The sequence below is a fragment of the Dermochelys coriacea genome, chromosome 8, assembly GCF_009764565.3.
Source record: "Dermochelys coriacea isolate rDerCor1 chromosome 8, rDerCor1.pri.v4, whole genome shotgun sequence".
NCBI classification, from domain to species: domain Eukaryota; kingdom Metazoa; phylum Chordata; order Testudines; family Dermochelyidae; genus Dermochelys; species Dermochelys coriacea.
The window spans coordinates 64,462,321-64,484,921 of NC_050075.1; the positions used below are offsets into that span (position 1 = coordinate 64,462,321).

Consider the following 22,601-nt stretch of genomic DNA (forward strand, 5'->3'; position numbering starts at 1 on the left):
AGTTCAGAGGGGACCACGCACACAGCAGGAGTCTACATGTGAGATTCACAAAGCAGTCTTAAAAAGAGTCCTGCAAAGAATCATGCACAACTAATGGAGGGGAATCCAACAGATTTTTTTTCTGGATTCACTATATGGTTGGTTTCCCACTTGTTTCTAAAGGGCTTTGGGTTGGTAGCTGGAATCAGAATCTGCACGATCATTTAAGGTACATTGTATCAATGTCTCTTTCTTTAAAATTAAAAGATGTTAAATCTATATATTGGATTATTTTTCTTTCACTGTGTCAACATAAACAAAATATACTTACATTAGATGCCACCTTATAGAAAACTTTGAAAAAAACATTCTATCTTAGAGACAATTCTCCCTGTATACACTCACCAACCCACAGTCTGCATTTTTCTTCCTCTTCTTTTATTACTGTAAGCATTTTCATGAGTACAAGAAGAGTATATCTTGTGGTATTTATTCTCCTGTACTACAATGTCAAAACTGGTTTCCTCATATTAAAGTTTCAAGTGAAGAATAAACTACAAGAGAAGTGAACCCATTAACTACAAGACAGGCAGTATTTCACAGCCAGCTGGAAGCTGCCACTCAATGACCTCATGTTTACTTCAGCAGGACTGCCACTGATCAAATCTATTACTTTAGAGGTCTGGGACTGGCTAGCACATAGCAAGGTGCCATCCATAAAAGGAAGCTACAGGTGGAAGGATCCCTGCTTTTGTTCTGCTTTCCACCTGCCCACTCAGCAACCCACCCAATCTCTTTACTTTCCTCTCTCCTTTCTGATTGGCCTACTCCTGCTTCCCCATACAACCTTCACAGGCTGTACTGAATTTAGTTACATATAACCGTGGCATTATGCCCCATATTCTTCATAGAGATATTGTTATGATATGATTAGGGCATAACTATGATGTATCTTATACACGATAGGTCATGTGACATATAATTGAAAAGGTTATGATTTACTGAATATGATTATGCTATTTGTATGCATATTTTTTTATCTGAAGTTAGGAATATTGTCTATGCATCTATTACAAATGTGTTTACACCTGGGGAATGCTCATAGGCAGAATGCAATCAGTCTAGATGGCAGGTTGGAAAGGACCAGTAGGGAGAACAATAGGTCTTTGAAGATTCTAAACTCTCACTGGGAAGCCTTCCTGGGGATGCTGCAAAAACAGCCTCTGAGTCATGGCTGCGGTGGCTCTAAGTCACTTGGTACTGGACTCCATCATAATGCTAGTGTTTTTTCACTGATGGGAGTGGGAATCAAACTGGGAGACAAAGGGTTTCCAACATATGCAAAAGCTATTTAAGGCAGAGGAGTGACATCGTTGTGGTTCGTTCTTCACTGACTCCCTGCCCAAGAAAGAGGACTGCTGGAAACACCTGAGAAACAAAAAGACTGAACTGGGGGAAAAGGGCTCAAACCAGACTAGATGGTTGTCTAGCCTGTGAAAGGAATAACTGGAGTTTTAAGCTGCAACAAGTGTAGCTTGCCTTCAAGAATCTGGCTAAAACATTAAGGGTGAGAATTTGCTATACACATCCAATTTTTTTAGTATATTAAACTTAGATTGCGTGTTTGTTTTATTTGCTAGGTAATCTGCTTTGATTTGATTGATTTGATTTGGTTTGCTAACCCTTATAATCACCTAAAATCTATCTTTTGTAGTTAATAAACTTGTTTTGTTTTGTCTAAACCAGTGTGTGGAAATCATAACTGTGGGGCAGAAAACTGTATATTCCTCTCCACATTGAGGGAGGCGGTGAATTTCATGAGCTTAGAGCTCAGAGCTACAGATCTCTGCGCTGCACAAGATGGTACAATTTTGGGTTTACCCTATGGAGGGTGCACTTGAGTACTAGGCAGTTCCTTAGCTGAGCCTTTCCATTCAGAGCCGAGCTCAACATCTGTGTGAAGCTGCAGCTGGATGTGTCCTACCTGTATGTGTGGCGGTAAAGTGCAGTCTGAAGCCTGAAGGAGGGCTTGGCAGACTGCACAGCAGTACAGTGTAAAGCGAACCTAGGCTGCTGAATCAGGCAGGCTCAGTGGTACCCCTGTTCCAAGTGGCATCCTGGGGGGAATCCATCACAGTTACCATATCAGTTTGCTAAATGGGGCCCTTTTCATCTTCTAACCCTTGATTTTCCCCAATTTGCCTTTATTAAAGCTACAAGAAAAATCTTAAGCAATCCTTAAAGGAACAGATAAAGTTGATGCAATCAAAAATTAATCTTTTGTACAAGAACGTGCATCAAATTAAGATTTCCTTTGCATGTGGCCAATCTTTAAAATAAAAAAAAAGCATACATTGGGGATACTCAGATGCAATTCTAGCACAAATCTGTGTGTGAATACTATCACATTTGGCCACTGCTAATGAATTTTGGATGCACAGTACAGACCACATTGGATCCGAATATGTATCTATCAGAAATACAGACACATACATTCTATCAGCAAAGTTTCAATGCAATCTCAAACAGCCAGCTGCTAAAGAAAATGAAATCTCATATTTGTGAACTGCGCATTTTGAGTATTAAGGACTACTTAATACAATCACCTTACAGTACTTGATGCTTTTATATTGTACTCCATTTGTACAAAGAAAACAATGGAAAAACAATACTCATCCTGTTGGAGATAAAGATTTAATGTGTTACAAAGTAACACCATGATTTTTTTGAAAACCAAAAGGCAGCATTCTACTCCTGAAAATTTTTCTTTGCACTCAGAGTTAATGATTTTTTCCACACCCTCCCTCTCGAGTTAAAGATGAATATTTTACCAATCCAGAAATACAGTTTTATAAAAGTTGGTAAAACTATGTATTCAGCATTGCATTATAAATTTGAATTTGTCACAACAGAGGCAATAAAGGCAATGTTTTTATTATGACTCAGTGAAAAATTATAGCTTGCCACTTTTCATTTCACTAGTTATTTCTACAAAGTAGCAGACCATCAGCCAGATCCTCAGCTGATTCATATCAACGTAGGTTTCACTGATTAAGTAGAGCTATGCCAATTTACACCAGCTTAGGATCTGGCTCCAGTACTTATTTTTAAGTAGACAGAACTACAGTGTGTGGAACTGACGAAGCATTTATTATGATAACATTAGAAATAAGTCAGACAACGTTAGAAGAACAAGTAGAAAATGTTATTTCTTAGTCTGATGTGGAAAGGAAGGCTTGTGGGCAAAGGGAGTGAGCTAAAGCAGTCACTCTCAGTCTTTCCAAACTACTGTACCCCTTTCAGAAGTCTGATTTGTCTTGCATACCCCCAAGTTACACCTCACTTAAAAACTATTTGCTTACAAAATCAGACATAAAAATACAGAAGTATCACAGCTCACTAGTACTGAAAAATTGCTTACTTTCTCATTTTTACTATATAATTATGAAATAAATCATTTGGACTATAAATATACTGAAATGTAAGTATAATATAGTATATAGAGCAGTATAAACAAGTCATTGTCTGTATGAAAATTTAGTTTGTACTGACTTCACTAGTGCTTTTTATGTAGCCTGTTGTACAACTAGGCAAATATCTAGATGAGTTGGTGTACCCCCTGGAAGACCTTTACGTATCCCAGGGATATATGTACCCCTGGTTGAGAACCACTAACTAAAGCACATGAATAAATTTTCCCTGAGCATAAAGAAGGCATGCCAGCAAACGGTATAACAAAGAAAATGGTTCACTATCCTCACGCCCCACAAAAGCCAAGATGGATGTATTTTTCAAGCGTTTTTATTAAATAGTTATCATCATTACTGTAAGAAAGCCAATTAATACACATAAGAAAATACAGACTTTCACATTCATACCCAGTTTCTTATTCACTGGTTTGGACAAAGCAAAAAGTGAACACCAGACAGTTTGTCATTAATATATTGAGTTTTTAATCACTCCAAAAACCCTGCCTGCAAGGCAATGTCATTACATTAGAGGCTGCTGAATATCCCAGTAAAGACTTGATTGGGCATTTTCAGCAATAACAAAAATGCTCTTTCTACAAACTTCTTTGCTGCCTGTTCCCTTTCTCCCTTTGTATCCAGCCTACTTATGCCCATCTTCCCTATACACTGTGCTAGGCCTCTTCCCTAGCACATGTCACCTAACCTCCTGATGCCCTTCACCAGCTCCTCTACACCAGTGTTTTTCAAATCGTGGGTCAAGACTCGGTATTGGGTCGCAGCATTCCAGGCACTGGGTTGCCTTGCTCTGGTCAGCACTGCCAACCGGGTTGTTAAAAGTTCTGTTGGCAGTGCTGCCCAACTAAGGCAGACTAGTGCCCACCTGCTCCAACACTGCGCTGCACCCCGGAAGCGGCCAGCAGCGGGTCCGGCTTCTAGACAGTGGGGCCACAGGGCTCCGCACACTGCGTCTGCCCCAAGCACCAGCTCTGCACTCCCACTGGCTGGGAACCGGCCAATGGGAGCAGGGGGCTGGCGGTGCATACAGGCAAGAATCACGCAAAGTACTGCTGCTGACTCTCATTTTGAGACCAACTTCTGTTTCCTGTCCTTTTACTACACTGCAGCTAGACTGACTCCTCCAATTTTTTCCTAGTTGGTTTTACAAGCAGCTAGGCTCCTTTTTAAAAGTGGAAGATGTTTGTTTTGCTCTACTTTTAATTAAGTAGTTTGCTGCATTCTTGTTCTTTAGGTTTTGTTAGCTTTTGAGCTGCTAGTTACAACTTGTCAGGAATTTTCAGTCAGAATGATTTTTCAATGGAAAATGAAGTTTCTGTAAAATTAAAATTTCCCCATGAAAAAATTTTGACTGACCTTTTTTAAAATTATTTTCCATAAGGAAAACCAAAACAAAATACTTAGCTCTGGTCAGTTTGAAACATTTGGTACAAGAACTACATCTCCTATGATGCAATGCAGTCTTTCCTGTAACCAAGCAGCATGGTGCATTGTAAGAATCACCTGTCTGCAGGTGCCTTATACTATGTGTAGTCCAGCCACGGAGCTCAGACCACAGGAGAAAATGGCAGCATCAGGCAACTAAAACTACACAGCCCAGAAGACAATACCCCATCACACGGAAATGCAATTTAATATCAAACTAACATGAAAGGACACTTCTCAGGTCAGTATAACAACCAAATCAAAAGATTTTGATTCAGGAATATCAAAATGTTTTTAATTGAAAATGCTGAAACAAAATGTTTTGTCATTTCTGAATCAATATTTTTCAAAATGTTTTGATCCACAAATGTTTGATATATTAACTTTCGTTTTTGGTTAAAATTATGTACACATAAGGGAATGCATATAGAAATGTTGCTGTGATGCAATGATCTTCAGGACTCAAGAATTCCTACTGATTACTCTGGAATATCGCATCAGAATTAATACAACTAATAATAACAAATAAATACTGAACTACTTGAAACATCTGTATCAACTGTTTCATTAAAAAAAAATATTAGCACACATGTAACATTTCAAGCCAGAAAAGCTACATAATATTCTCAAATGTCTCTTTAAAGCAGATCTTTCCTATTATTTATGTAGGAATATTTAGTTTATCCCTCGGTTCAATTTTATAAAAATCATTTAACTTATTCCTTTGTCAAAAATTAATTGTTAATATTATTATGGACAAAGGAAACACAGTGGTATGTGAGTATACATTATCATTTAGAAGACTTTTGAGCTATTAAAAAAGTCTCTATGCATTTTAAAGCACAACACACTATAACCCTAAAAATAACAAGTCCATGGAGTAAGAAACTCCAGTTTCTCTTATATTCACTCACCTTACAATACAGAGGCAGACTTTGCCTCCTGATGTTAACCGGCAAAATCCAAACTTTTGTTTACTTTCAATGTCTGTAAGCACAAAGGTAAAGTGCTGTCCTACTTGATTTTGGGACACCCTAAAAAAATTAAAAACAGAATGTAAAATGGCTAAATCATATATGACAATACACTGAAAAAGAAAACAACAGTTTTAAAATTTTACAAATATTTAAATCAGTTAGCAGCATGGACAATACTTTTTCTAGGAAAAAAACAGTATTTTAAAACTATGAAAAATGAGAACAGTGATAGGTTTTCACAAATCCTGTAATCAAAACTAAGCAAGTTTTAATCCTAATTTTCAAGGTGTTCAATGGCTTAGGTCCTGGATACCTAAGATCACATAACACTCCAAAATGAGGACTGATCTACCATACCACACCTCAGGCACAGTGGAACATTCTACCACAAAGGTAAAGCTTGTCTGTGCAGGAAACAGCGCTTTCCAATTTATTACAAATACACACACGTTAAAGTTATGTTAGTATTGCAGAGTCAAGCACTCAAAAGTCACTAAGTGCCTGTGAAAAAAAATAGTGTGAGATAATTTAATTAAAGACTGTATCATAATGCATACACACAAGAAGGCCGAATTAAGGTTGTATAGCAGTAACCCTCCCCAAGCTTCTCATTTTCTCTCACCCCGAAACTCCTTGCCCAAGTCTTCTTGCCCAGCAAGTCCCAGTCTCTACCCCTGGTTCCCATTCCTGTCAGCCCCACACCCTCCCAGGCTCCTTGTCCCAGTCTACTTCTTTAAGTAACACAAGTAACATCTTAGAGAGACAAGGTAGGTGAGGTAATATATTTTATTGGACCAACTTCTGTTGGTGAGAGAGACAAGTTTTTGAGCTTACACAGAGTTCTTCTTCAGGTCTAGAAAACTTACTCAGAGTTGGTCCAACAAAAGATATTCCCTGACTCACCTTGTCTCTCTAATATCCTGGGACTGACATGGCTAAAACAACACTGCATTCAGTGAGTAACATCTATCACGGGTGGTTTGTTCCCTCTCAGAGGCCTGTCTGAGACTATGGAATGAACTCCCATAGGAACAAAGGACCATTACAAGCTTTACCACCTTCCACTCCAAATGCAAGACACACTTCTTTAAGCTGCCTTCTGTCATATAAACACATAGCAGCATGAACATATAAAGGGGGGGAAGGGGAAATGACCACTACCCTGCACACACAATTCTCTTCCTGCGAGAAGATGAGAGAAAGAATGAACTACATGCAATGAATGTTAGTCACATTGTTTAATGCACATCTGGAAGGTGTTCAGATTCTACAGCACCAAGCCCATATAAAAAACCCAAATAGAACAAGCAACAACATGTCCGGTTTGGCATTCATAACAAATTGGTCCTCCAAAGGACCAACTGGATTAGGTCCTATCTGCACATAAATTGGCTGTACTGAAACATAAGCCCTATTTGAGTATGCAGGTAAATAATCAACTACTTGTCTTTACTTTCAAGGCCCTTTCTCACAGCTTAGAACCTCTAATATGGTATATAGCTGTCAACCCCATCTTTGCTCTGCCATCATCATCAACCTTCATTGCCTATCAGTTAACTTGTCCAGTGAACACCTCTGTGCTTTCTCCTACACCTTGCCCCTTTGCAAAAGAGGATGTCCCTATAAAAATCTGCACTAGAATATCTTCTTTCAAATCTCTCCCTGAACTCACAGCTTCTTTGATACCCATAATTCACTCAGCAATGGCTGGTCTGTAGTTACACACTGATCACAGCATATTTAGCATAATCATCTCACTTACCTTGTGCTTTCCCTATTTGCTTGTTGTATCCTATTGTCCAAAGTCTTATACTTCAAATTGAAGCATTTCAGGGCAGAAATTTTCTTTTTGTTGTATGTGTATAGAATGCCTAGCACAGTGGGGTTGCAGCCAGTAGGCAGTATAGCAATAAAAATAAATAAAATTAATAATTTCTCCTATACATAGCAATATGTGTTTCTAATGTACTGTTTCAGGAGGAGGTTACATTAAAGGACCACCTCAGCATCTTTGATCCCCCATACCATCTACACTTGTCTGAGCCAAAAGAGCTTTATGCTGGAGATAAGACATTCTCAGTAACAGGCCATCATCTCTGGAAATTGCTTCCCAAAGAAAAACATGTACGCTCAGACCTAGCACATTAAGAAAAAAAAGTGCAAGAAGATGAAGGCTCTGACGCTGCAATCAAATCTGTGCAAGCAAAGCTTCAAGCTTATGTGGGGCTCTATTTGCTTCTGTGCAGCTGCACATAGACATGAGTGTCCCCCAACCTGGATCAGATTGCAGGATCAAAGCCTAAACTATAGTATTAATTCCTTGGTTCCTATCTGAATAAGGAGAGCTTGGTGTTTTCTCCTCTTATTTAGAACACAGGCTGATCCAATTCAAGCCTCATAACAAAATTCTGAGATACTATGGTGATAGGAGTCTTCTGAATATAAATAATAATTCAGCTTAACCATATATTGTAAATTTTATGAAAATTCAGCAAATGTTACCAATACAAACAAATGTTGACACTTCCAATTCGTGTACCTACTGTATACATTATGCTGTGATAAATTCTCTAACTACAGTGATTTTGAGTGATGTCATTTAAATCCAATTAGTTTAATATTATCAGCTTCTTTGGACCCAAGTCTCTCTTACAGAAATACTTAACAGCCCTTTATGCAATTACCAGAGAACAAGAAAGATGGCTGCTGCAAGCTTTCCCCATTGTGAAAATTCCCCTCAGATCTTTGACATATATAAATTATTATATATAGTTCTACATTTCATTACAGAGCACAGAATTAATTGGTATAGCTCTGGTTGAAAAAATATTTTCTAAAGTGTTGGTCAAAAGCAGATAATTTTACCTGAATGTAGTCCACTCTTCTTGAGCAAAATGAACAGATGCAAATTGTTACATATTCTGTTACTGACCTTTTACTCACTCTCTCATTCCTCTTTTCTGCCTTTCTTTTTATACGCAACTCCTGCAATGCATGCTTATATATAATTTTAGTTTAACAGTAATAAATCATTAAATAGTGAAGAATGTGTATAAACACCTATCAACTACACACTACAAAGGGCTCTTTCAGGGTCACTATAATCTATCACATAAATAAATCAAGTTTTTTAAATTGTCTACATCCATTTTTACATAATACTGAAACAGCTCTTTGGATTATACAGTAGATAGGGAGTACTTTTAAATATCCTTATTCATATTATAGAGGCATAAATTTAAGGCTTCCTTGAGATCTTTGGGTATTGTGGGAATTAAATCCCTTCCTCGCATATAGAAATTAGTGTGCATCATCCCCAAGCTTACACCACTTACTCTAAGAGACAGAACTATTTTTCTGTGATTATATGCAAATCTGTTTAACAGTTTAGGAGACTGAAAACATTAAAACTGACTCCTTGTTGAAGTTTTAGGATCCCTCTAAATGGCTTTGTTTTCATCTGTGAAACTTAAGAAAGATATGTAACACAGTTAAACAAATTTACATACTTGGGCTAGGATTTGAGGATATATTTAAAGAAAATGTGAAATAAAATATAATACCATTATTCATCCTAACCGTGTCTATTATGCCAAGGAAAACTGATGGCTATGGCACTATTCTGCTTACAGCTCAGCCAGTTAGGTTTTGAAACACTTAAAGTTCTAAACACAAAAATCTTTCAGCAATTCAGCATTTATCTGGATGAACTGTAAGCAAGGCCAATTTCCCCAGACACTCAAGGAATTGTTCTAACTCAGAGTACAGAGTATGGATGCATTTTGGAGCCTGGGTTAAGACCCGAGGTTTGGGAGATGAGGCTAGAAACAGATTGAGGGAATGGTGAGATAAAGACCTCTGACAATCTCCAGCTTTGGGTCCTCAGTCCCCAACGAATTCCTTTCCATGTCTCCGGATCCAGGCCCCAGTCCCGCCTCCCCAGTTCCAATCCATATTCTATAACTCTAGCGCTCAGGCACCCCTTTCTAAGATTTGACTCTAGCTCCAGCCAACTTAGAGTAGCTGTTTTCCAGCTTCCCTGATCTCTTATGCCTCCAACAGAAACAGGCAGCAGCCTGAAAGCAAAGAAAGATTTAAACAGCTCAAATTATAAAAGTTCCCAATCTAGGAAACTCCCACATTAAAAAAATAGTTAACAGAGTTAAGGTTGCTAAAATGTATTTTTCAATCAACATAAAAACTGAAAGAAACAAAATTGAACAGGATACAGTGATTCCATCATTCATTTGATAATTTATCCACATATATAGGTTCAGTTTGCACAAAATAACTAAATGACCCATTTGGATCACAACCTTAATTCTAACCTTTCTTTGACCAAATTAGTTACTTGACCAAAAAAGTCTTAACATAAAATGTAATAGAATAGCCATTTTCAATAGATATTCAAATACAATCTTATAAACACAAGTATTCAACAACAAGCTAACATTTCTTTTCCATAGCCCAGAAAACTTATATAATCTTCCATTCTAACAAAGACCATCTATGTATAAGCAAATGTGGACTGAATCTTTAATAAACATTGTCTTTAGTAATAAAGTATGCAGTAACAGACTAGATAACTGGTATTTATTATGGCCACAGCTAAGATTGTTCATTGATCTGGGATGAGCGAAGTATAAAGGGAATGCTGTATATAGTGGAATCACTTTAACTCTACATTTCCTTTATTTTCAGTGTTTACCTGGATTGATAATGCATTTTCATTACTTACTTCTAAAGCAAAGTTTTCTGTATGTGATAAATTACATAGCTACTTTTGGTGAGGACTGTAGATCCAGTGACCTCCCATTTCCACTGACTACCATACTTTCAGATCACACCTGGGCTTCTGCACCTAGCAATTTCCCTAGACACATCAACAAAAACAGCACCAAGCAGGAGTAGCAGAGTGAAAGTGACATCATCTCCACCATTTTCACTTGTTGATCCTACTTGGTCACTGGGGAAATGCTATGCATAGGAGCCCAGGTGTGATTCAAAAGCATAGGAGTGATCCTCCATTGCTAGATTTCTTCCTTCTCCTCATGTACCAGCAGGGGTAGTAGGACTCCGGCACATAATGCTTCTGAAGCGACATTGCAAGAGCAACAGGTGAAATTAATGAGGTACCTAGCAGTGTCACTTTCCTACTCTTTGTGATACTTCTGGGAACGTGCTACCTGCAAGCGCATATTTACTGTATTCTCTTCTTCTGGGAGGTGCTCTGCAGAAGGATCACAAGTTGAAGGGGGAAAAAGAGATAAAAAGAAGGTATGAAGAAAGGATTAGAGGGCAGAGACAAATGAAAGGAGAGGAGATTCAAAGCAGAAAGAGGACTGAGTAGTTTAGGGGTTACATATTGCAGTTTGGGACTGACTTTGATCCCTCACACCTTGGGCTACAAATACCATGAAGGCAGCCACAGGAGAGATGACACAGCTTGCATGGCACTTTAGTGACCCTCTGACCAATTAAAGGGATCTGCAGTCATGGACTCTATAGGGAGCCACAGCTGAGACTCTTTGGAAGGAGAGAGGATAACCACGATGAACAGAGGTTGATGGAGAAAATGGGGAATGTGAGACCCCTGAAGAAACAGGAGAGACAGACAGACAGACACAGAGACTAGCAGTTACAGGCAAAGAACACGAAGACATGGAGAAGGAGGAGAAACAGAACTGATTAGTTTAATTTGGTTGAGGAAGGAAGGAAGGAAGGAAGAAGTTGTGTTAGAGTTGTTTTACCAAACAATGTAAAAGAAATGTGGAAATACCCTGTACCCTGAATGGTAGAATCCATCTGCCCCAGACGAAAAGGAGAGGAGAAGGGAATCCCCATGACAAACAGAAGTGAAATTAGCTGCCCATTAATGGCGCCAAAGGAACTATTACAACTATTATACAACTGAGTGTCATTTATTAACATATGAAATTATTTATTTACACACCAGACCTAGAACTCTTAGCGCCAACTGAGTAAACTCATAAGCACTTATATGTATGGGTTTTATTTTTTCCCTTAAAAAAAATCAACCACAATCATCACTAATGAAATTCAGGGTCTGAGTTAAATCACCAATAGTACAGAAATTGAAGTTAAAAAGTAAAATCCTGATGTGTACTTTATACAACCGTATCCTCCTCTGGTTTGCTTTTCAAACTTTATTTATTGTACAGTGGCTAAATTAAGTACTGATCACAGATTTTTAGCCTCCATTCATATTATTTACTTTTGAAAATTAGAAGGAATAATGTCTTAAGTATTTACCATATCTGCCCTGCTTCCCCTAGCCTTATTTATGTGTTTGTGGTTTTGGTTGGTTTTTTGTTGTTGTTGTTTTTTTCAGTTTTCATCCCAAAAGAGCATTCTATACAAAAAAAAAACATTAAAGAGACAAAGCTTACGGTATCAGAAGACCCTGGCTGTAGCAGAATTGATGCAGTTCCACCGCAAAGTGGACCACTGAAAAGATTCTGGACCACGTAACACATCACCTTGCACCCCAGCACACAGAAATTTTACCTAATGAGGTGATGAAATAGCTGGGCAAGGGCGCTGGTCCCTAACTACAGTCATCCACTGGCTATTCCTCAACCCTGCAAGAGTTGGAAGTAAGAGTACCTGGGGCTACCACAGCCTCAAGCTGCTGCAGAGTTGCCCTACTGATGCTTAGTGGCCTGATGAAGACTCTGCACCTACGCCCCTTCCTCCACACAGATCTTCCCTCGAAGTCTGGGGTATCCAGAAGCTATGTACTAAATGTAGAATTTGACCCAAAGGCAATAGGCCAGTACTTTTGAGCAACTGGATAACAACAATCTGGTGTATGCATGTAGTGCTGGATAACAGATCTGACAAGGCATTCATGTTTGGCACATGACATACACAAATGAGATATTTCAAGCACCTATACAAACTCCTTTTGTTATCTACAAACTGAACCATTTGGTTCCCAATGCTAGTGACCAAGCAAAATTCCACATTCACAAACATGTTTAGAAATTCCCTAACTCCACCTATTGAGTGTGCTGAATCCAAAAGCTCTAGTTCCTGCTTCTGCCTATGTGGGTGAGTGGGAGACCTTAACAACAGCCCTGTGTTTACCCTTCCGGGCTCAGGAAGGAGGTATCAGATCTTTCTGTGGGAAGCTACTGCCACTGGCTCAAAAAAAGAAAAAGGAGTACTTGTGGCACCTTAGAGACTAACAAATTTATTAGAGCATAAGCTTTCGTGAGCTACAGCTCACTTCATCGGATGCATTTTCTTGAAGTGAGCTGTAGCTCACGAAAGCTTATGCTCTAATAAATTTGTTAGTCTCTAAGGTGCCACAAGTACTCCTTTTCTTTTTGCGAATACAGACTAACACGGCTGCTACTCTGAAACCTGGCTCAAAAAAGTAGTCTTCTATCACCTTCTTCCCTCAAGACTAGTATCTCTGAGGCACACTTAGTTACACTGGCCTACACAGTAAAAGTCCATGGGATGCTCTCAAAACATTAACAGTGACCTTTCTTTGAGGTGACTAGGTCAGTATGTAAAAGTTTACAATGTGGAGTTTCTGTCCAGGAAAACAACATTATATAGTAAATACAAAATGTTACATCAAATGAACAGTAAGGTTGAAGCATGCAACCTTGTATAGGCTTTCCCAGGGTTCTCATCTAGTATCTGAGAGCCTCACACACCTCGAATAATTTATCTTCACATCACTACTAACAGGCTGACAAATATTATCACCACTTTACAAATTCCAGTCTGAGGAACAAAGAGTAAGTTCAAGATCACACAGGAAACCTGTGGCAGAGGCAGAAATAGAACCCACAATAGATCCCAGTCTATTACCTTTATCTTCCCTTTCTTGCAGGCTCTTATCTCATTTGTGACAAACCATACAACCAGTATGGTGAATAAGGCAAGACTCAGCCCAATTCACTACAGAGCTTTGCCTCATTCACTGTCCAGTTTGTGCACAGAATTAGGAAGGTGTCCTGTGGAAAGATGTAATATGTGATCACACAATTAAGACTTCATCGTAACATTTAGGATGTGCAGGGGGTACCTTGCCCTTTAAAAATTTTAACTTTAAAAATTATTAATCTACTTTTTTATGGAATTTCCATTTTTAATATAAACAAAGAAGAAAGAATGAAATTCCATCACATCATACAAGAGAGTCACAGAACTCTCTATAATGTGCAATATGGAGAATCAATGAGACAAGAGCTCTTGCCTCATTTTATTTGTACCTTTCTATTTTATATGTATAATGGCAGGACTCCTTCAGAGCCATGCCTCTGTTCATATGCTCCTTCAAGGACTGTTTTCCAGAATGCTCTAACTATAAAGCCTGAGATTCCATTCTACTTAGTTATACACTCAAAAAAGCACACCCAATGGCACTCTGAGGGGTGACCTTTTCAATGAAAATTTTTACTAGATTTATATAATCATGCGTGTACATTGTCAGAAGAAAGTTTGGGAGTTTCTTAGTTTTATGGTTAGAATAAACCAGCATACATGCACAAAATGAACATTTTAAATCTTTATAACTTGTCCAAATTAAATCCACCAAACCGATGATTGGCACATCTATGACCTAGGGAATATGTCCCTGACAAATTTCAATTTTCCATTACCTTGTATTTGGGCACTACAGCCATTTAAAAAAAACAGTTTACAACAAAATTTTCTTAGCAAAAATAAATGCTTCTTTTCCTCACTTCTGCACAGAGCACACCTACCAAACCTCAGCCCAACAGGTAAAACTTTGACAAAACAGTAAACTGAACAAGAGCCTTTAAAATGGAAATGCTAGGTAACCTAAACTACAGACCTTGCTTTACCTGTTAATAGCTAAAAATCACACACAGCAATTTGTGGAAATCATTTATTTACTGCTACTGACTAAGTTTTTACCACTGGATGGCAGCAACAGAACCTCACCTGCTTCTGTCATCATCAAATTTGATTTCCATGCCGCACCTTCACTATTAACTTGAAACAGATTCGTGTACATATTGTAAGCTTAAGAACGTAAAGGCTTTAATGCACGAATACAACACATTATCAACAGTGTTGCCTGAGTCATAAAACTGTATAAGGGATTGTGTGTTTAACCAGTTCAAAAGCCAAAAAACTGAAGCGCAACATCTAAGAGATTAGGTGACTAAGTTTACTAACACATAACATGTAAAGTTCTGTGTTGCACCTTTCTTCTCTTCCAAGCCCTTCTTCGCTCCCATATACACATTAGTTTTCCTGTCTTCTGTTTCCTAAATTGTAACATCTTTGGGGACCCTTCTCTTTGAATCCCATCATGCAACTGATGCTAATACCATTGAAACCAGCAAGAGCTGAAGGCTACTTGGGTGCACATTCATTAATTGTACAAACCAAGCTTCTATCAGTAACACAATATCAACTGACTCACAGACAGACACAATGTGAATTTCCCAAACTACAAATCTACACAATTGGTTAAATTAATAATCATTAAACTCATGATCAAACAGTTTGATGAAATAAAATAAATATTTGGAGCTTATAAAAATATCTTGTACAAACATTTGAAATGAGTGGCAACTGGTATGTGGAAGCCACACTAAAACTGATATAAGGAAGGTGAACTACCATTTACAAACAAAGGTCTTGAATCTACCCTCAGAAAAATCCATTGCTGCCCGTGCACATTCAGTTACTGGCATGTAATTGAAGTTCTTTTAATTCTTATATAAGGTGAAACACAAACTATGAGTTATTTTTAAAACTGCAAGTGAGTTTTTATATTCCGGTATATTGCACCATTTCTTTACGGCTGATATTGGGAGGAAATTATCTTGTATAGTTATATTACACAGATGGTGTTTACAATTGGGCTGGAGGAAGTTGGGAGCCAGGATGCAGCTCTATATCAAAAGAGAATTCTTAAAATCCTAGCAAGGGTGTATTATACTGTGATATTTTTCTACTAGTGCCTAAATACATACTTGGAGAACAAAGGAAAAAATGTTTAGTCTTTATTCTTTTCACCTCCAGGTGCAAGACTAGAGGATGCAATGCATTTTATTTTGTTCTTATTTCTTTAAGTCTAGACTTTCAAAAAGTTATTTTCATCTTCACTAAACAGATATATAATTTAGAATACACTGAGTTAAATATTTTTAAATAAATGATCACTGTACCACAAACCTTTCAACGTCAAAGGGAAAGCAGAACTTCGGCACACTCTGCAGCACCTCCTGTAAATACAGATTAAAGAAATAATGTTAGGATTTTAAAATGACATTTTATTTAAGTATTTCTGTTATACTGTTTACTAGAAAAAACATTTTAAAGAAATATTTGGTTCAAGTAATATAGCACACGTTCCTGGACTGAAATAATTGATTATTAAAAAGGAATTAAGTTTGTGCTTTGGCAGATTGCAAAGACAATGCCATAGAAGCCCCAGGAGGGAAAGGCCTGGCCTGAAGGGTATTAACACCCTTCACATCCCCGCTGGGATTCCCTTCAACAAGGCCATATGGATTTTACAAGAAGCACTGCACCATATGGGTAAGCCACGTCTGCTGCTACTTGTACCACAGACTAGCCACAGGGACTTCTGACAGATCCTGGCTCCAAAATACAAATGTTGTTTCAATTAAAATGCAGGCAGAGAAAAGGGAATGAAGTTGGCAGCAGAATGAATTACTGAGAGGTATAACAACTCTATATGTGTTTCATAGTCAAATGCTAAAAACGATGAAAATCTTCTGTTGGTACAAAGTAGAAATTTATACAGTTATCCCTTCAGCAGAGCAGTAAGGCATTCACAAGCAAACCTCATTATTAATTAATTAAAAGTAAGACCATTCCTGCAGTGTTCAGACCATCATGTAATGGATACTGTGTTTCTTTTCTGCACATTTTTATTTAAGAAGCTGTTTAGTGGCAAATAAAATGTGTTAATTCAAATATAAAAATGTCCTAATGTTTTTAAGAAGTACAAGATCTCTCTCTAGAAAAATCAGAGCTAACAGATCAGCTGTCAGCAAATCTGAATAAATGTATAATACTGATCATACAAGATACAAAAAACTGTATTTATTTTCTTGCTTCCAGCAAACTAGTTGGGAAAACAAGTCCTGTGTGAAATGTTTAAACTTAGGAGGAAGGCTGCTGATGATGAAATGTAGTTGGGTCAGTGATGTGCAGCACTTGCTTACTATACCAAGCCTGCAAGCACTTATGTACATAAAGGTACCTGTATCAGTCATCCCACTAAGTGAGTGTTTGCAGGATTCAGTGTGTAGGTTCCAAACTTCCAGTGCCAAGGGTCGGGATTTAGATGCTTGATCCTACAAAGTGCTGAGAACCCTCAAAACTCACTCAAGTGAAAGAATGTTGAGCACTTTGCAGGATGGGACAGCAACTCCCATATCCTGAAAGTCATGCAGTTAAATTCCTGTGCACTGCACTGAATGAGTACCTTATCTTAAGTATTTGCCTGGTTTTACACAGTGGTAAAACACCTATGGAAAAATATTAATACATTAACCAGCAAGATCCGTATATTTTAAAACTCTGTAAACACTGCATGAGTGAAATGTTTACAGCTTTTTTCAAGGATATAGTGTGTGTCCTGGTAGACCACTACATTAGTACATACAGTAAGAATGAAAAAGCCTATTGTCCCTGAGTTCTGGAGCAGCTTCGGGACTTTCACTCTGTGTGATAACAGAGATAAAGAATAGGATGAAAGTAACATGCTATGTTTTGGGGAAGGATACTAACTCTCTTGATTATGGAAAATCTCTTTCTATGTAGTATCACATATAATATTCTCCGAAGAGACTACTGTTCAGTCTCTGTTTCGGCTGGCAGCAAGGGGCCAATGTGGAAATTGCAGGGAATAAAACATACGCACAAAAACACACAAAAACAGAAAACAAGCAATAAAACAAAACCAAAAAACACAAACTAAAGAAAAAACAGTCCAAACTTGTAATATATTAATTTTCAAATAGATCGTTCTTTCAGGCTCACAAAATTTTAATTTTCTTCTTTCAAAGAAATAATTTCATTTTTAAATTTGCGGTCCTCAGGTAGTAAAGTTCAACACAGATACCCTAACACCTTCAACCATTTTCACTTTTAATATACATTTTAGTTTAAAACATCATTTTTGTCTTACTATCAACAATATTAATTGCTGCTTGGTGACTATAGGACTTATTTAAAATAGGAAAGGAAATGTATTTCCAATATTCATCTAAGTTTCCCATTGGAGCTTTTTTTAAAAAATAAATTACTGCATAATGAAGGAAACAAAAGAAAGATATTAGCACAACATAAAAATCATCAGTACATTTTGCAACGTTTTTGAGACTCGGATGAACTACAGCACTTTCCCATTGCGCTGCCTCCCACCCCTCCCCCACCCTGACCGGCACACACATACATAACTTCTGCAAAACACAGCCTCAGCTCGCTTCCCAACTGGCAGGAGCATCCCTCAGGGGACAAGTCTTTAAACCTCCGCACTCTTTAAAATTCAACCAGCCAGCAGGTCTATAGACTGGTGTATAAACAGTATAGACAAAAAAATCCTCTCTCAGCTTATGTCAGTGACAAAGAAGCTCAGCAGTTGACTGCTTCTCCCCTGACAGTGTAAGCTGGGTTTACACAGATCAATAGCTGGAAGTCCTACCTAGCTTCCAGGGCTCAGTTTTCTCCCTTAATTACAGGTGCTATTCAGATTTTAAAAATGGGAGAAAATAAGATGCATCTAAGATGCTTTCTAGGTGTCTTCTAAACACTGTTGGGGTGTATTAATTGTAAATAATCATGTTATACATGTATTCACACATATTAAGTATTAAAACATATTTAAAATTGACACTTATTGTACAGTGACCCTTTCTCCTGAATGAAACTTGAACTCAGTTTTCTAATCAATCTTCATTTCCACGGGCCTGCACCTAAGATATACCTGCTTATTGGACAGAAAGATGTGTACTCATTAGAAAAAGAGCATTACAACTAATTTATGTCCCCTTTCATTTTAAAGGTTTAATAAAAATATTCTTCTCTGATGAAAAAGTTACATGAATCTTAAAACACAAAAAATATCCTTAATTCTAGCTTCGAGTGGATTATTTTCATCTATGGAACCTGTAATGTTAGATTTGGGTGCTTCCAGAAGAGTATATACTGTTTAACGTGGGAAATAAAATTATTTTGCAATGAATTACCTAATGCTAAAAGCAATAACATTGTTGCCTTTAAAAATAGGAAACCTCATATATTTGCATAAAGAAATTAACTTTATTGTTAAAACAGGCATCTACCTCACTCTTTAGAAAACTTTCTGTATATACATATAAACATTAACAAAACCATTAGCGTAGTTATGCAAGCTTCAAAAATCCCTCAACTACAAAAAGGGTAGATTTATTTTCCTGAAATATCACACTCTATGGGTGAAAGCCCAGTCCCCTGTGCAAAGCCCAAGTAGAAGGGGAATGGAAGTCACTTTCTCATTCCAGAGGCAGGGCATGAAGCATCTCAGCATAGTCTATTTATTTATATGACGTTGTAGCAGATATTGCACCTCCCATAGGCCTTACAGTCCAGTAGTTCCTGGCAGTTCACAATTTCACTGATCACACCTTACCATTCCTCCAGCTTTCCCACAGAGATCTCTTCTATGGAGAAAGCCACTGCAGGCACCCGAAATATAAGAATGATTTTCTTTTTCTTGCTTAATGATTTGCTTTTTCTTGTACATCTATCTATCTGGGTTATTATTATATGGCACCCATCACCATGGTATATGCATCATCCAAAGCAAGTAGAGCTGAGGAATATAAGAATGATGCTTAATGTACAGGTGATGATTACCATCTGTTGTAGGAGAACCTCCTGCCAATTCACAGCATCGCCTTTGGAAAATATTACTGGTCCGCCCTTTCAGTTAGACGACTGGGGCATAACATTCATTACTAAGGTTCTGTGACCTCTGTGACTTCTGCAGCAGCTGGTGCAGCAGCAGCAGTTTGGGTGTGGGAGAGCGCTCAGGGCTGGTGCAGAGGGTTGGGGTGCAGGGCAGCGGTTAGCTTGGGGGGCTCCCCGAAACCGGCTAGCATATCCCTGCATCTCCTAGTGGAGGGACCACGAGGCTCTGCGTGCTGCTCCTTCCTGCAGGCACTACCCCTGCGGCTCTCATTGGTTGCGGTTCCCGGCCAATGGGAGCTGCGAAGCCGGCACTCGTGGCAGGGGCAGCGCCTGGAGCCCCCCAGCCCTCCCTCCCGCAAGGAGCTGTAGGAACATGCCGGCCCTGCCAATCCTCCCCATACAGCACCATCTCTGCCCGTGTCCCCACCCCCACCCCCCACCAGCATCAGTGAAGCTCCTCGGCTGTGTGCCGCTGCCCGCCTCCCCCCAGCACTTACGGCAACCCCAGACTGCCCTCCCAGAGCATCTGCAGCCCTCCAGCCCAAGTTTTAGTTAGGGGTATATAGTACAAGTCATGGAGAGGTCACGAGCCATGAATTTTTGTTTACTGTCCGTGACCTGTCCATGACTTTTACTAAAAATACCCGTGACTAAAATGTAACCTTATTCATTACTAGCTAGGAAGGAAAAGGCTGGAATTTTAATAATGGAAGTCATCAGCAAAGGGAAGAGGATCTTCATTAACTTACACAAATCAATACTCAGAAATGCAAAATCCTACTTTAATTAATCTTTGTTTTGTGCAAAAACAATCATCAGGAGTAGATTAATCAGATTTTCTCTTGGTTAGACACTAAAAGTACTAAAACCCTTCCCAACCAGACCGCCACAAATGGCTAAAAATATAGGGTGAAATCCTGGCCTTATTTAAGTCAATGGCAAGACTCCTATTGACTTCAACAGAGCCAGGATTTCACTCAATGTCTATACAATACATTTTCATAAAGGTTTTGTATGATATATTCTTTGCTCACCCCAATTTTATCCTAAAAAGCAGATTTATGATCTACTATAAACAAAGAAGTTCAAATTGTGTCATATTTAGAAAGCAGGAGTCTGAAATGCATAATGGAATTATGATAGTTGATTTACCAACTTGAAAGGAGAGACTATTACATTAACAAGCATGTATAACAGAAAAGTGTGCATGCTGATGGGAAAGGTAACTTGGAAATGTACAAATTTATATTTTTCTTTAAACAAAAAACACTGGCACCTAACTATAAATGAATGGAGACTAAGGTGTTGTCTGCATGGGAAAGTTATACCAATGTAGCTTAAGTGTGAATTTAAACCAATATAGTTATACCAGCAAAACCCACTATTTAAACACTCTCATTCCAATATAAGAGTGCCTTTTTTCCAGCTTAGTTTATGGCACTTTGGATGAATTTTAACTACACCAGTATAATTGACAAAATTTTCCCACATAGACAAGGCCTAATACTACACCAAATTTGAGTGCGGTGAACTTGCTAGAATTCTTTGTACTTGATTCTTTAAAACTATAGTATAGTAAACATGTTACTTGGTACAGCACACTGTTTGAACTGAGTAACTTTTAAAATGTGTTGGGTGGGGATTTGCAGGTATACCATCAGAGAAATTTATTTATTTTTCTTTTTATAATATATGCTGCCAGTATGCACTATCTGGTGTACTTTAATAGGATGGATGAGGTTTGGGGGCCTGGAAGACTGGCTTTTTCGAAGCATCTCTAGCTTTCCTAGCAGGGATGCTTTATGTATCCAGAACTGAACTTCATCAGAGGCAGGAAAATCCATTTTCCCATTCAATTCAAAAACTTTTTTTTTCTTTTTAAGAAAAGGAACGGTACCATTCCAACTGGTTCTGTGTAGGATCCACAACACAAGACTGGGCCTTAAGAAAACAAGCACACCCTCAAAGAGGTGGACCACCCTAATTATAAGCAAAGGAATAGAAAAGAGAATGTGTCCCTTTAGAAAGAAGGGATTAATCCTACACCAAGAGACAGGTACACTAGGTCCACTCCAGAAACATTTCAGAATTGCCCAGGGGAGAGGGGGGAAATATTTTTTTTAAAAAGTAGCAACCATGACAACACCAATTATTTAACTACAGAACTGAGATGAGATAGCCAACAGTATTCATATAACAGGTGCTCAAAATAACTAGCCATCTCCATAAATTTGCAGAGAGATAGGACATCTGCTAGGGAAATATTATCACATATAGAAGCATAAATAAAAATCACTAACTTAGAAGTGACAGGTTTTTACATCTTCTTTCCTCACTACCCCCTCACTTATTCTATTTCGTTATTTCCTTTTTCTTTCTCACCATGTTATTTTTCCTTTTCTCATTTCTGCCTAAGGCTTTTTCCCCCCAGTCTTTTTTTTTAAACTCTCTTTCATTTTCCTGTACCTCCTTTTCTCTTTTTTCTTCTCTCAATCCTTTACCTCTTACACATCCACCCCATTCTATTTTGTACCTCCTTGCTTTTTCCCATGTTGCCGAATACAGCTGCTGCTGCTTAGGTCCTGCTCTTTGTTCTCTCCTGTATTCCAGTGCATCTCACCTATTTCTCTCTCAACTCTTCCTTTCTTCCTCCTTGCACACCCTGTTTCTCTCTTTCTTCACTGTAAAATGCCCTGTTTGGGTGTCATCCTGGCAATGTTTCCTTTGGTCTTCCTGCCCCCAAGCTCTTTCCCCTCTTGGAACTCCCTCATGTCTCTTTCCCTCCAACTCT

General features: G+C 38.3%; 1 protein-coding gene across 5 annotated transcripts in view; it reads right to left on the bottom strand.

The window, feature by feature from the left end:
- The window catches only part of DENND1B (DENN domain containing 1B), a 253,940-nt gene that overhangs the window by 139,711 nt on the left and 91,628 nt on the right, over positions 1-22,601 (bottom strand). For all 5 annotated transcript variants that reach the window (XM_043520155.1, XM_038413141.2, XM_043520157.1 and 2 more), the window contains exons 4-5: positions 16,061-16,110; positions 5,804-5,923 (exon numbers count right to left, since the gene is read on the bottom strand). In XM_043520155.1, coding sequence (XP_043376090.1) covers positions 5,804-5,923; positions 16,061-16,110 — 170 coding nt within the window. The remainder of the gene's footprint in view (positions 1-5,803; positions 5,924-16,060; positions 16,111-22,601) is intronic.